The 15,892-nt window shown below is 41.7% G+C and overlaps 1 protein-coding gene across 11 annotated transcripts in view; it reads left to right on the top strand.

Moving 5' to 3' along the window:
• Positions 1 to 15,892, top strand: part of ZHX2 (zinc fingers and homeoboxes 2) — a 225,903-nt gene extending 210,011 nt beyond the window's left edge. For all 11 annotated transcript variants that reach the window (XM_069081265.1, XM_069081269.1, XM_069081266.1 and 8 more), the window contains one exon: positions 15,596 to 15,892. Coding sequence is in view for 1 of the 11 variants with exons in the window: in XM_069081271.1 (XP_068937372.1) it covers positions 15,596 to 15,714 (119 nt within the window). In the remaining 10 variants the exon portion in view is untranslated. The remainder of the gene's footprint in view (positions 1 to 15,595) is intronic.

Here is a 15,892-nt window from a genome sequence, read left to right as displayed (position 1 = left end):
CTTTTCCTGAGTTCAAATATCTTTGACCTCAGACACTTACTAGCTGTGTGACAAGTCATTTAACTGTTTTCCTCAGTTTCTTCAGCTAAAACATGAGCAGGAGAAGGAAATGGCAAACCACTCTGATATCTTTGCCAAAAAAGCCCCAAATGGGGTCACAAAGAATCAAACACAGCTGAACAACCACAACAGCAGTAGCTATATAGACATATTATATCTTATTAGGCCTGTGATTTAAATGTGCTTAGTTGTTCTTATGATATATATTTCATATGTGTATATCATAAGAATAAGCATATTTAAAATAAAATATACTCTATAATATTCATACACATCTGCACATACACCCACACACATATACAGGGTATCCTAAAAGCATTAGTGCTGTTTTAAGGTATTAAAGCTTTGGAACTCTGTATTTTACCAGACATGAAATTTAAGTATATTTATTTAATATACTTGCATAAATGTGTGTACATATGCTTTTTTTTATAACTAGACCAGAGATTTGGATAGAGAGATATACAGCTATAAATGTGTGTGTGTCCTCGTATAAGTGTGTGTATGTGTGTATGGATATATATGTATATATATGCATATATATACTTTCTAACAGACCTAGGATTTAAGTATAGTTAATATCTTGATTATTATTTAAAGTTATTTGAGCATTTTTAAAATTTATATCTAACATAATTTTGGATATATTATTAAAAGTATGTGTGTGTATAAATACACATGTATATATTATTAAAAAAACTAGACCTTTTATTTCATGAGTGTTAGAAGTTACCAAGAAAAACTCCTTTGGAATTTGTAATGTTAGAGAGTAAGCGACTTCGCAGGATCACCCAGTCAGTATGTGTCCGAGAGAGAGAGCTTATATCTGAGTCGTCCTGTCTCTGAAGCACTCCCTCTCTCCTCCCTTTCTCCACACACTCTCTCTCTTTCTCTACACATCCCTGCATTCCTCCCTCACCTTCTCCTCTTTTTCTCTCTCCCACTTTGTCTCTCTCCCTTTCTGGACTCCCTCCCCATGTTTCCTCCACATACACACAAGCACACACACACACACATACATGTACACACACGCATACATGTACATTTCACTGGGGCTGCTAAACTTTATGTCCTTATTTACAAGGCTAAGAGAATAAACTGGCTGCCATTCACATATGAAGTCAATACTCTGTCCAGCCTATGTATGATGTCTCACTTGCCTTCTTTCCTCTTTCATTCTTTTTTTGGCAATTGTTAGAATTCATCCTGTATGAATTTTGTGTTGGCCACTGTTAAAGAATGATGGGATTTTTTGTTGTTTGTTTGTTTTGCTTTTTGGAGGGCAGTTGGGGTTAAGTGACTTGCCCAAGGTCACACGGCTATTTTTTTGTGTTAAGTGGCTGAGGCCGCATCCGAACCCAGGTCCTCCTGACTCCAGGGCCGGTGTCTATTTGCTGCACCACCTACCTATCCAAGAATGATGTTTTTTAAGAGTAAGTACCCAGGGTAGTTACAGGCTTTAGAGTTTTTTCCTTAAACCCTAAATGTTTTTAAAAGAATTAAAGTATTTGATGTATACTGTGGCATAGATAACAGGGTATGAACTGCATGTCCTGCTTAAGTAACTTTGTTCCTCCTTGAATTGGTCCCCCATAACCCCTGCAAATCTATACTAGATTGGTATGATTTAGACCCAGGGAGCCACAAGAGGATAGGCCGAGGAGGTAACCATAGTTACAAATGTCCATACCCTCCGCATAATGGCCTTCCCTCCCTTGGAGTCAGATCCAGGCTGATGCTTCCCAGCAGGGCAGTGCAGATGGGGTCCCTTCTGCACCATCACCAGCCTGGTGGTGAATGTAGAGGCTACAAAGTGGGAAGGTGGAGATGGACGCACAGATGGAAACCCACCTTCTTCTCTGCAGCCCAAACACTGCAAGGCTGACTCAGGACTAGGAAGGGGAGAACTCCTATAGTTGAGCCATTTGGGTCTCTACAGTCCCACATCCCTCCCTAAAAGGGAGCCACGTGCATTTAACAGTATGTGAAGACCTCACACCTTATTTTAAAAAGAAGAGTAGGAATCTCCATATCAGTTTGTATCTAAATGAAGCACCCAAGACACTCACTTCCCCTTGATGAATAAACTTGGGCAGAATTGAGAATGAAAGAGCCATGGAAGCCAGCCGGCAGTCCCGACACCCACCTCCCTTTTCTAGAGCAGCTTAATTAGCAGCCAGTTGGCCAGTAGGAATCGCACGGTTCTCCTTCCTCACTGTCCACCTTCTGCTGTAGGTGCTAATGGGTTCTGAGTGAATGAACGCCAGTGATGGAGCCAATGGGGCAGGCACCCAGAAGAGAAAGGATGGGTGAGAGCCTGATCCAGGCTTCAGATAGGCTTGAGTTCTTTAAGAAATATTTTTTTCCCTTGTCAGGAAGTTAAGTTTCATCAGCAGATGCTACTGGGTGTTAGTGATAAATCTCTCTGAGAAAGAGAGGCAGTGTTAGCCCAGCCCACAGATCTCTTGAGCAGAGAACATGTTTCATCAAAATGAGGTGGTGATTTTTTTTTTTAAATCGCTGGCCGCAAACATTCCCTCCAACCTCATGTCCTCTTAGCTCTGTTCTTCCACATCCTTTAGACATGTGTACGTAGGGATTTTTTGTGGAATTAGCTCAACAGCTGCAATTTTCATATATTACTTTAAGATTTGGAAAGTGATCAATAGAGAGATAGATAAATCTATCTAAGTACTCTTACCACATTTTACAGATGAGGAAACTGAGGCAGACAGAATAAGTGACTTGCCAGGATCATGTAGGTGGTAAGTATCTGAGGCTAGATTCAAACTCAGGTCCTCTAGATTCCAGGCCCAGCACTCTAACCACTGAGCAACCTAGCTGCCTCTGACAGATTGTTAGGTTAGATACTATACTTGGTCTACCCCTTTCTAAGACTAAGTAAACTAGCTTTAATAAGTGAATTTAAGGAAAACATTTGTTGTTTTGTTTTCCGTGGCAGCTAGATATAGAAATAAGACAGGCCTAAACAAGTGGAGGAGTATTAAATTACTCCTGATTGGTCTGTGCTAATATAAAAATGATGTAACTACCTAAATTAATTTATTTATTCAGTACCATACCAACAAAAAGGTTACTTTAGAAAAATACAGAAATCCACGACAGGTACAAAGCTAGTCCTACATATGCAGGTGTTTGTTTGCTCAGCATTGGGGTGTAATACTTAGGTGCTAGCCAAGGTACTCACCTCACACGCAGATTCACATAGGCACCCATGGAATCTGAGGGTTAAAAGTAACCTCAGAGATCCTCTAGTGCTAGCTGGACTTCCACGGGGACCACCTCTACAACATACCCAGACTTTGTTCAGAAATCTCCAGGGATAGGAAATGGGCACCTCCCAAGGCATCCTGTTTCAGTTTGGGGCCAGTCCACATTGTTAGGAACCTTCCAGTCTTCAAACCAAATCTGCCTCTGTAGCTCCCATACCTTTCTCTTAATTCTGCCCTTGAGGTCAAAAATAGCAATCTAATCCTCCCCTTCCCCCCCACACATACTTCCACCTCATCACCCTCAAAATGTGAGGATGGTAGCTATCATGGTTCCCCACCTCCAAGTCATCTTCTTTAGGCCAGACATCCCCAGTTCTTTTGGATAATCCACAGGTGGTAGAAACTAAAGACCTTCATCATTCTGGTAGCCCTCCAGGGGATGTCTTTGTGGATACCAAAGACCCATCACCATCCTATAGCCTCCTCTTAAGATTATTAATGTCCTTCCTAAAATTTAGTATCCAAAACAAACCTCATATTCCATGTGGGGTCTGACTAAGGCAAAGAACAGCTCAGCTTATCACAGCACTGAGTCCTGGACATTGTGCCTCCCCCCTTGATTCATCCTCCAGACCATCCAAGCTTTTTCTGGCTGCTAAGTCGCAGTGTTCATTCATAGTGGTCTAGCAGGCCTGATCTTTTCTCATATTACTGTCTAGCCAGTACCTACCCCCGGCTCATGCTTATGATGTTGATTTTTTTTAAACCCAGATGGTAGACTTTATATTTATCTTTATTTAATTCTATTAGCTTTGCCTCAGTGCTTTTGCCCATTGGTACCTTTGGGGATCCTTGTTCTGTCTTTCAGTATTACCTATCATTGCTGGCATCTAGGTGAGGCAATGGATAGGACACTGGGCCTTGAGTCAGGAAGACCTGAATTCAAATCCATCCTCAGCCACTTATTAGCTAACTTTCATTCCCCTTCTGGCCCTGTTCCTTGACTATGGACCCATACTGGTACCTCCATTTCTAACCCAGCCTCTTGTGTTTCAGCTTCCTTTTATGAGTTGCTGTCCCCCAATTGAATGTAAGCTCCCGAAGGGCAGGGACTGTCATTACATTTTTATCCCCAGCACTTAGTACTGGTACATAGTAAGTGTTTAATACAAGCTTGTTTCCTTCTTTCCTTCTGTTTTACACATGAAGGAATAGGCCTATTGCATTTTAGGAACCTGCCCATGATCACAATACTTCCAAGTGTCAGAAGTGAGATGTGAATTCAGGACTGTGAATACCAAGTCCACTGTCTTTTTCAGTGAGTGCTTCTTTGGGCAGAAGCCACAGAGAGAGTGACTCACTAGGAATCTTTAGGAAAAACTTCTAATAATGGGAGTGGTTCAAAAGTGGAATAGTCTGCGAGACTCCTCTTCATTGAAGGACTTCTGGCAGAGGCTAGATGACCATTTATTGGTAAGGTTTTTGGGATTCCTGCTCACATCCAGGCTGGACTAGATGAACTCTGAGGTCCTTTCCAACTCAGGATTCTGGGTGACCAATGATATGCCCTAGACTTTTGCCAATAATCAAAATCAAGCCCAGTGGACCTTACACCACTCTGTGTTCTTTTTCATAAATCAGGACATTTTTCCATCTCTACACTGTGGCACCTTATCTATTGTTCATGATCTTTCAGACAGTAACTAGATGACCTTCAGTGTCAGGGAATAGAATTCATTTTGAGCCTATTGATTCAACTCATAAAGGGTGGCTAGGGACTCTCTTACTCCATACTTATCCTGGGTTTCAACTTGTTTTATTCATTCTTGTTTTGTACTTTCTAATCTGTAGATAATTCTTATCAGAGAAAACAGAAGTAAAGTAATATCTATAATAATAACCAACATTGATAATAGTGCTTTAAGAGTTGCACCATACTCTCTACATGTTATCTCATTTGTTCATTAACAGTAATCCTGGGAAGTAGGTACAATAACACTGTTAACCCCATTTTACAGTTGATGAAACTGAGGCAGACAGAAGTTAAGTTACTTGTCTGGGATCATGAAGCTAATAAGTTTGGGGGTTTTTTGTTTCTTTGTTTTTGGAGGGGGAAGGCAAGGCAGTTGGGGTTAAGTGACTTGCCCAAGGTCACACAACTAATAAGTGTGTTGAGTGTCTGAGGCCAGATTTGAACTCAGGTCCTCCTGCCTCCAGGGCCAATGCTCTATTCACTGCATCACCTAGCTTCCCCCAAAGAATTTTTCATCCATCTTGAGCTGACTTCCTCCATAGAATTTTAGTTCCTGGGATCTAACAGAGCCTTTCCCCTGAACCCTTGAGTATCTGCTTTCTTAAATTCTAGGCTACATATTTAGACCTCTGCCCAGATTTCTTTGCCTTCCCTATCCCAAATTCCTAGATGGAAGAGAAGTAATGACTAAAGGAAGTACTTCCTTACAATTTGACCTGTCCAATAGTAAAATGGGCTTTTTTGGGATGTCTTGGGTTTATGTGGATGACCATATCATCTTGGTGATATTGTAAAAGGAATTCTCATTCAATAAATTACAAAGTCCTTTTCCATTGAGAATTTCCATTGAGCTTGGATTCAGTGACTTCTGAAGTGACCACCATCTTGAATTCAGATCTTTCTGCTTCTTAAATCTAGTGTGTCTTTTTTCCTTTATATTGTAAGACCTTTTATTTTTTTTTAAAGTAATTGGGGTTAAGTAACTTGCCCAAGGTTACACGGCCAGTTGTGTGTGTGTGTGTGTGTGTGTGTGTGTGTGTGTGTGTTAAGTATCTGAGACTGGAACTGATCCCGGGTCCTCCCGACTCCGGAGCCAGCACTCTTACTCACTGCACCACCTAGCCACCCCTTTTAAGTAAGTGTCTGAGGTCAGATTTGAACTCAGATCTTTTTTTCCTTTTTTGGAGGGCAATTGGGGTTAAATGACTTGCCCAAGGTCACACGGCTAGGTTTTTGTGTTAAGTGTCTGAGGCCGGATTTGAACTCAGGTCCTCCTGGCTTCAGGGCTGGTGCTGTACTCACTGTACCACCTAGCCACCCCCAAGACCTTTTATCTTAAAAAAAAATGCTCTTTTGATCCTCAAAGCAATTTTGTGAGATAAATAAGACAGATATTATCCTCCCCATCCGACAGAGATTGAAATTGAGATAGATAATGGTGGGTAATAGCTCAGTGTGCCAAAAGTCAGGAGACCTGCGTTCTAGTCCCTGATCCCAACTGACCTCAGCCAGTTGATTTACAGAACTTCTCTGGGACTCAGTTTCCTTGTCTATAAAAATAAATGAGGGTTACAAAATGATATTTGAGGTCCTTTCCCCTTCTGATATTCTGTAATTCTAAATTCTTAACAACTCTGTGGCTGTGTTTATATCCATAGACTTGAACCCTAGACCAAGTTAAAGCTAGGGAGACTGAAAGAAATAGTTCCCTCTTTCCCTTCCATCCTTACCCACCCCTTGAGTCTTTTCCTCCCGGAAGGTTCCTCCTGGCAGCTACAAGTAAGAAAGTGGGCTTGGAGACCATGCTCTGCTTTCTGGGCTCTCTCCTTCCCTCTGGCACCTGACTTCAAATACAAACTAAGCAGTTACAAGAACTTTGAGAACACTTTTCCACAAGTGCTTGGACTGTGCTATCTGCCTTTTAAACCATCCAGCAGGATCCTTTGTGAACAAGAAAGATGCTAGGTGAGATGTGTCCCAGGGGCCTCTGTTCATACACTTGTTTGGATGTCCAGCTTGAAAGTTGGGCCTATTAAGGGGGAAATCTGGTTTAAGAGTTTGGGTTTGGTTTTTATTTTGGAGGTAAGTATATTTTTGTTTGTTTTTATACCATCCATTTTGATGCCTCTGATCTAGGGGAAAAATGCTTCTAATTTAATTCACTTTCCCCCGAATCATTTATTAAAGGAGAGTAGGTCTTACTATTTAATCTGAGGATTCTTAGATGCCAGCATGGTATAAAGAACAGTCTGGGAGGGGAAGTAGCGCATCTGGCACCCTCCCTCTTTTGCTCATTCTTGAGAACCCTCTTTCCCACTCAGTCATGGCCCATGTCAGTACCTGAGGCAAAGTCCTTTTCTCCCTGCCCTAGTTATACGTTTGCATGTGAGGGAAATGAAAGTGGACTGGAGCAACACATGGATAGAGTACTGGGCTGGGAGTCAGGCAGAACTGAGTTCACATCTGTCCTCAGACACTAGCTGTGTGACCCTGAGCAAGTCACTTTAACCTCTGCTTGCCTCAGTTTCCTTATCTTTAAAATGAGGATAATAATGGCATCCACCTTCCAGGGTTGTTATGTGGATCAAATGTGATAATAATTGTAAAGCACTTAGCACATGGCTTTATAAATGTTATGTAGCGATTATATACATTATTATTAATTAAATAATATTTCTTATGTATTATTAATATATAACATATAATATTTAATATAATTATATATTGCTGTCATTATTATTAATTTCTAGAAACTGGGTCCCACATCATAGTAGCTGTGTGGCCTTGGGTAATTCATCTAAACTTTCTATGCCTTATTTTCCCCATCTATAGAATGGGGGGCAGTAATATTTTTACTATCTCTCCAAAGGACTTGCTATGAGGATCAAATGAAATAATATAATGTAATATGAAAACACACAAATTTCAGTTCTAACCATGGAAACTGCTGGTATTAGATAAGTAAAACCAGCTTTTCCTGGGGACCTTGGCCACCTCTCCATCATCCCTGCCCCCCACCCCCCCACCCCAGGCTCATGCCCAGGCCTGGCCTTCTGGTATGAGAACAAATGTTTTCCTCTTTTGGTATTTGGTAGTGGGCCTCCTTGGGAGCTCCTGGCCCCCATGCTCACCCCCCCAATCCTGTGGCTCCTGATTCACTCACTGTTGCTCCCTTAAAGAAGCTCCTAGAAGAAACACAGCCCGAACTACTGAGACTCAGGGGTGTATCTGTTAATGCACTAAATTACCCACAAACATCATCTGTGATTTTTTTTTCACGAGCAAAAAAATAAAAAAAAAAAAGCTCTATTCCAGACATAATTTCTCCCCTGCCTCCCTTTTGACCTTCTGATCGGGTAAACAGAGAACCCTTTTCAGCTTTTTTCATTGCTAGCTTGCAGGATGGGAAGATAGTGTTTGTTTCAAACCATGTACAATGAGACAGAAAACCTAAAAGTGTACTCACTTGCCAGATGGAGAGGGGGCCGTGCTTTGAGCACCATCCAGAAAGGGAAAGCGAGATTTTTCCAATCAGTTTGCAAAAAAGATAGATTTCAGGGTGACTTTGTGCTTAGCCTATGGTCTCATGTGTATTTGGGGGTTTCAGGAAGGGGGTGGAGAGATGCATAGACAAACATTGAGCAAACTACCTTTTAAACATCAGAATAACTTAGATTTCTGTTGGGTTTTACTATTGTCTACAGGGATGGGAAACCTGTACCTAGTACTTTTACCAACACTGTCTGAAGTAGAATTCTACACTGAATGTAAAAACTAGAAGGGGCCTTCAGATTCATATAAGTAAATCAGGGATTCTTAGTCTGAGGTCCTTGACCTTGTTTTGTGTTATTGTTTATTTGTTTTTCACTGTTTTGATGAAACATAATTAGTTTCTTTTGTAATCAATCATGTGTTTTATTCATTTAAGAGCATTACTCTGAAAAAGGGGTCCATAGCCTTCACCAGACTCCCCAAGGAGGCCAGATCACAAAAAAAAAGGTTTAAGAAACCCTGCCCTAGGGGTGGCTAGGTAACACAGTGAATACAGCAAGCCTGAAGCCAGGAGGACCTGAATTAAAATCTAGTCTCAGACATTTGACACACTAGCCGTGTGACCTTGGGCAAGTCACTTAACCCCAATTGCCCTGCCTTCCCCCACACACACAAGAAAAAAGAAAAAAAAAGAAACCCTGCCCTAACGCAGTCCCCATACCTGAGAACTTGAATGCTGTATACAATCTTATCTGGAAAAGAACCTTTAGATCAGAGAGACATAACCCTTTTTTCTCCACATCATGGATCCCTTTGGCAGACTGTGTGAAGCCTATTCTCAGAATAATATTTTTAAAGGCCTAAAATAAAATACATGGGATTACAAAGAAAGCCAATTGTATTGAAATCCAGTTATCAAAAAAAATTTTTTAGGAAGTTCACAGATCCTAGATTAAGAGCCACCTACTCTTGGCTGATTTTTTGCATGTATGCACTGGCCTTGGAATCATTTGCTTTATTCAGCCTAGTGGTGGGAAGAAGTAGTGATCTGGTCCCCTCTGGACACTTAGCGTCATATCTGCTCACATCTTGGAAGTTTGCTAAGACATAGTCCAGCTTCTGATGCCTCCTCATAATATAGACTTGATTCCTAACTGGCTGCATTGGCAAAGTATAGGCCCTGACAGGCTCTACCATGCTGGAAAGACTTTAATTATGACCCCTGTAAGGGGCGGCCAGGTAGCACAGCGAGTAAGAGTACCGGCTCCAGTGTTGAGAAGACCTGGAGATCGAATCCCGGGCTCAGACACTTAGCACCCACCCAGAAACACCTGGCCGTGTAACCTTGAGCAAGTTACTTAACCCCAATTGCTTAGGGGCGGCCAGGTGGCTCAGCGAGTAAGAGCACCGGCTCCAGTGTCGGGATGACCTGGATCAAATCCGGGCTCAGATACTCAGCACCACACCCAGAAATAACTGGCTGTGTAACCTTGAGCAAGTTACTTAACCCCTATTGCTTTAAAAAAAAAAATTAAAAAAAATTATGACCCCTGTAACAAAAAATGCCCTTCAAACCTGTATGGCCTTCATCCCATTTCTGAGGTAACAGTGGGATACCAGTGGGGAGATGGGCAGAGGGTGCTGAGAATCACAGTTTTTAAACTATCAATAAATTTTAATTTGATTATTTGTATTTTAAATATCTTTGTCCAGCAAGTGGACATATTACTGGAGGTACTTAATCATATCCAGCTTGTCTTTCTTGCTGCACATGAAACCAGGAGAAAGAAGGAAATTACAGTTAATGGATTGCTAACTCACAGGTACCCTGGGGAGGCAGAGAAAGGAGTCGGCAGATTAGGTTTTCTATGCCCAAAGACTACAAAAGCATTATTTGACTGGGTTTCATCATCAGCTATTGCAGGATTAAATATAAGTATTTGCAAAAAAAAAAAAAAAAGACCCCCATGAAAATAACTGCAATCTATGCCACAATATCAGTTGCCAAGGGTAAAGAAGTTCTAGGAATGGGGCGGCCAGGTAGCATAGTGAGTAAGAGCACCAGCCCCAGAGTCAGGATGATCTGGGATCAAATCCGGGCTCAGATACTTAGCACCACACCCTGAAATAACTGGCCGTGTAACCTTGAGCAAGTTACTTAACCCCAATTGCTTTAAAAAAAAAAAAAGTTCTAGGAAGAACCTGGTAAAATCCTCCAAGTCACACTTAACTTGCACTCTGCCACTTGCAGACTTTCGTGCAAAGTTAGAAAAAGGTGAAGATGAGAGGAAATATATTGGGACAACCTGGTTCAGGAAAAAGGCAAAGATTTGGATGTTACACAGAAGCTACATGATCATGAACATTTTCTCCAATAAAAGAATTTGGTGCTGTACATAATGAGCAATCAGTCAATAGTCAGGATTTATTAACCACCTACTGTGTGCCAGGCTCTGTACTGAGCTCTGGGAATATGAAAAGAATCAAAAGACAGCCCCTCTCTTAAAGGAGCTCATGACCTAATGGGAGAGGAGGGAGCTCCCAAAGATGAAATCACACAGCCTTCCAAAGGCTGCCCAGATTTCCTTTGTAAGACACTGACATCTTGATATGATAAAATCTGGAATCCGGAGACCTGGCTTCTTAGTCCTTACCCCCTCCTCCTGTCACATTGGACCTGTGTGAACTTGGGGAGACCTAACCTCCCTGGACCTCATTTTCTTCATCTATAAAATAAGTAGCTCAAACTCGGTGGCCTTGTGGGATGCACCAACTCTAGATCCATGGTGCTTTGAGAGAGGTTGTCTGGCCTAGAGGGAGCTAGGTGGCCCAGAAGGTAGAACACTGGGCTTGGAGTCGGGAAGACCTGAGTTTAAATCTCGCCTCAGACATTTACTAGCTGTGTGACCCTGGGCAAGTCACTTAACCCTGTTTGCCTCAGTTTCCTCATCTGCAAAATGGGAGTAATAACAGCACCTACTTCTGAGGGTTGTTTTGAGGATCACAGAAGATAATATTTTTAAAGCACAGCGCTTGGTACATTTTGTTGTTATTGTTCGGTCATGTCCTGTTCTCTGTGATGCCATTTGAGGTTTTCTTGCCAAAGATACTGGAATGGCTTGCTGTTTCCTTTTCCAGCTCATTTGACATATGAGGAAACTGAGGCAAATAGGGTGAAGTGACTTGCCCAAGGTCACACAGCTAATAAGTGAGTCGTGTCTCAGGTCACATTTGAGCTCAGGTCCTCCTGACTCCAGGGCCAGTGCTCTATTCACTGCGCCACCTAGCTATCCCGTGAGGCCAGATTTTAACTTGAGAAGATGAGTCTTCCTGACTCCAGGTCCAGCACTCTATCTACTGTACCTAGTTGCCCCTGCCTAACACATAGTAGGTGCTATAAAAATGCATATTTACCCCTCCTTCCCCATCATCCAAACGATAACCAACCAGAAATGTCCTCTATGACAAAGGTGTTAAACACGCCCCTACACATTGTTCAAACCAGATTAAAATGTAATTGGGAAATATTTAACCAAATAAAAAATATAAGAGAACATAGATAATGTTACTATGGGGCAGCTAGGTGGTGCAGTGGATAGAGCTTGGGGTCTGGAATCAGAAAGACACATCCTCCTGAGTTCAAATCCCAGCCTCAGACACTTACTAGCTGTGTGACCCTGGGCAAGTCATTAACTATATCTGCCTCAGTTTACTCATCTGGAAAAGGAAATGGCAAACCATCTAGTATCTCTGCCACGAAAACCCCAAATGGGCTCATGGGAGAGTCAGACAAACAACTCAGCAACAACAGATGTTGTGTGGCTTTCTAGATCAAAATACCGCATTGCCCACTTCTGTTGGAGTCTTATGCCTCTGATCTATACCATCCCCAAGCCTACAGTTATCCAGCCCCCACTTGCAAACCTTCCTCTTGCAGTCATGGGTACTCTACTACTTTTCCAGGCACATCATTCTTTGGGACGACTTGGGACAACCCTCATTTGTTAGAATTTTTTCTTTACCAAAACCTTCCCTAGGTTCTGCCTCCTTTATTTTCTATAACAACCCCATAAAGGAGACAGTACAAACAGAACTCCCATTTTACAGAAGAGGAAACTGATTTGCATAGGAGTAAAGATCACCCCTCGCTAATGATCGCATCTAAGAACAGGGGCTCCATCCCAAGTCTTCTAGCTCTAAATCCAGTGCTCTTGGCATGATACCACACCTTCCTCCAGTGTTACACTTTGAACTGACCATTCCCTGACAAGAGATACTTTAATGAATGGTTTTACTTTGGAACTAAACAGAATAGGGTAGAATGTCTCCAGAGGCCACACTAAGCCAGCTTGTCTGCATTGTGAGCTTCGGAAAATAGCACGGGTTATTTTTACCTGCACAGATAATGCACCCCGCAGACCCTCTTTTGCTAGTAATGCACCATATGCGAACAGTCTTTGTCAACTGTGCAGTTTTGCAAACATTCCTGGGCCAATGTAAGGTAAAATTATTTCTCAAAGCTAATAACCAGACTGATTAGTGACACATTTCCAAATAATTTTCCATTAACCTCTGATACAGGAAACCATAAATAGAACCTAATAAAAACTAACCACTTATGCAATATCCCTCAACCAACTTTATTGTTTTTCTTTTACTACTAATGTCTTTTGTTGGTTGTACCACAGTCCCATAAAGCCTTCCCTTACAAAAATGGCAGATGGGTAAGCTAAACGTAATACTGAATCTGTTAGTGTATACACCGTTCTGCCACCATAGTCTGCCGTATCTCCACAGACAAGAGATGTGTTGTATCTTCTGTTCTTTGGAACCAAAACTGGGTCTTATGTGGAATCTGATTTCTGGTGTATTTTCATTTTTGTAGCCACAATGTCTGTTGTTCTGTTTCCTTCATTCCACATACATCTATTCAAGTCTTCCGCATGTTTCCCTGAATTCCTTCTGTGTTCTTCCTTCCTTCTTTTCTTTCTCCTCCTCCTCTGAGTTAAGTGACTTGCCCAGGGTCACACAACTAGTAAGTGTCTGAAGCTGAATTTGAGCTTAGGTCCTCCTGATTCTAAGGCTCGTGCTTTATCTGCTGTGCCACCTATCTAACACCTTGTGTTGTTTCTTATGGTGCAATAATAGCCTGTTACATTCTTAGACCACAATTTTTCCAACTATTCCTCAAACAAAAAAGCACATGGTTTATACAGTTTTTTTTTTTTTTACTACCGACAGAAAGTTCAGCTCTGACTGTTTTGCTAGATATGGGACTCTGTCTGACATCCTTGAAATATATACTCAACAGATGTATTCCCTAGATCAAAGTGTCTAATAATAACAAACATTTATATAGTTCATTAAAGTTTGTAATCCTGAACTGTAACACTTTACATATGTTTGGTCCTCAAAACTACCCTGAGAGATCCATGTTGTTACTATCCCCATTTTACAGATGGGGAAACTACTGGTAAGTAACTGAGAGAGGTTTTGAACTCAGGTCTTCCTAATTCCATGTCCAGGACTGTGTCTGCTAGGCTACCCCCTGAGATATAAACAGTTCAGTTATGTTTCTTTAGAATTCCACATTTTCCCCCAGAACAGTTGGACCACCTTGACAGCTTCACCAACAGTGTACTGATGGGCCTGTCTTCCCACAGGCCCTCTGTCTCCATCTTTTACAATCTTCGCCAAACAGTAATTTCCTTTAAGTGAGTAATCTCAACTCCCTTGGCCTTTATTCCAAATCCTCCTTTTAGCTACTTGCCCTAGCTCTTCTGGAGAAAAGACAGCAAACTATGGCCAAAAAGGCAATCATAAAAAGAAGGAAAAAGAGGAGGAGGAGCCACCGGAGACACCAAGGACCCAGAATTCTGTGCATGTCAAAAATTGCCCAACAAAAACTGGGTATTAGCCATTGAATTTAATTCAGTAAATATTTAAGTGCCTGCTTTGGGCAACTTACTAGGGATATAAGTTGAAATACAACAAACACTAAATGCTACTGTATGCAATTAATAAAATTTAAAAGTGAATTTTAAAGGTTTTTTTTTTTAGTAAAAATGTTACATCACAAAGAACTATATGAAATGGCAAGTGTATTAGTTACAAAACAAACTGCCAAATGAAAGGGAAGGTAGACACCAAGCATTTATTAAGCATCTACTGTGTACCAAGAATTGTGCTAAGGGCTTTATAAATGTCATTTCAAACTCACAATAACCCTGAGAAGGAGATGCTAATAATATCCCCATTTTACAGCTGAGGAAACTGAGAGAGACAGAGGCTGTGACTTGCCCAGGGTCACATAGGCCAGATCTGAACTTGGTTCTTCCTGACTCCAGACCCAGCACTGTATCCCCTAGCTTTCAGATTCTATTGAGTCCCTTAATTAAGTGACATAACCTCAAAGAGCCCTTTCAACTACTGATCTATGATCCTGATCCAAGGTCATTTTGAATCCCATCATCCATGCTGTGCGTCTCATCTTTGTTGTTTCAGTTGTATCTGATTCTTTTTTTGCCTCATTTAGATGTTTCTTGGCAGAGATACTGGAATGGTTTGCCATTTCCTTCTCCAGTTCATTTTACAGATGAGGGAACTGAGGCAAACAGGGCTAAGTGACTTGCCCAGAGTCACACAGCTAGTAAATGTCTGAGGCTGGATTTGAACTTAAAGAGGAGTCTTCTGTATACCACCTAGCTCCCCATTATTATTGTTAGTGCCATCTAAAAATGGAATGAGTTGCCTTGGGAATTTGTGAGTTTTCCTTCTTTCACTAGAAGTCTTCAGGTGAAAGCTGCATGACCCTTTGTGGGTAATGTCTTAGAAAGGATGTGTGTTCAAATACAGATTGGTCCAGATGACCTCAGAGGTCCCTTCTAAATTCTGACACTGGAAAGTCTTGAATACAGTTGTGTTTTTCCTGTCCCCAAGAAGAATCTGAAAGGGGTCCAGCTTGGAAGGTCAGCAAAGAGACTCATAAGCTCTCTTGCCTGTGAATGATGGACATCTCACTGATACTTTCTCCTTGTGTTTTGTGTTTCCCTTTCAGAGAAATCAGTCAGACCTACTCTCCCGATCATTAGTGGGGCTCTGCCTATGAAGAGAGCAGAGAACTTCACTCTTCCTGCCTTTGGACAAGATCGCCAAGGACCGCTGACTCCGAGTTGAGCTGCTCTGGGGTCTGCCTTTCTATGGCCTCCACCCCCAAGGAGCACTCATCGGATGGAATTGTTCATAGTGCCAAAGTCCTACTACTGCATTTTCAAAGGGTCCTTGTAAATAGATTGCTCCTCCCTTCTCCACCCTCCCCCCTTAACCCCACTTTCATGCCCCCAACCTCTTGCGA

Source organism: Petaurus breviceps, unplaced genomic scaffold (genome assembly GCF_028583685.1).
Source record: "Petaurus breviceps papuanus isolate PSGF00001 unplaced genomic scaffold, PetGlider_PUasm1.0 98, whole genome shotgun sequence".
NCBI classification, from domain to species: Eukaryota; Metazoa; Chordata; class Mammalia; order Diprotodontia; family Petauridae; genus Petaurus; species Petaurus breviceps.
The sequence above is the reverse complement of the archived record's forward strand: the minus strand, read 5'-3'. Positions and strand labels throughout refer to the sequence as shown.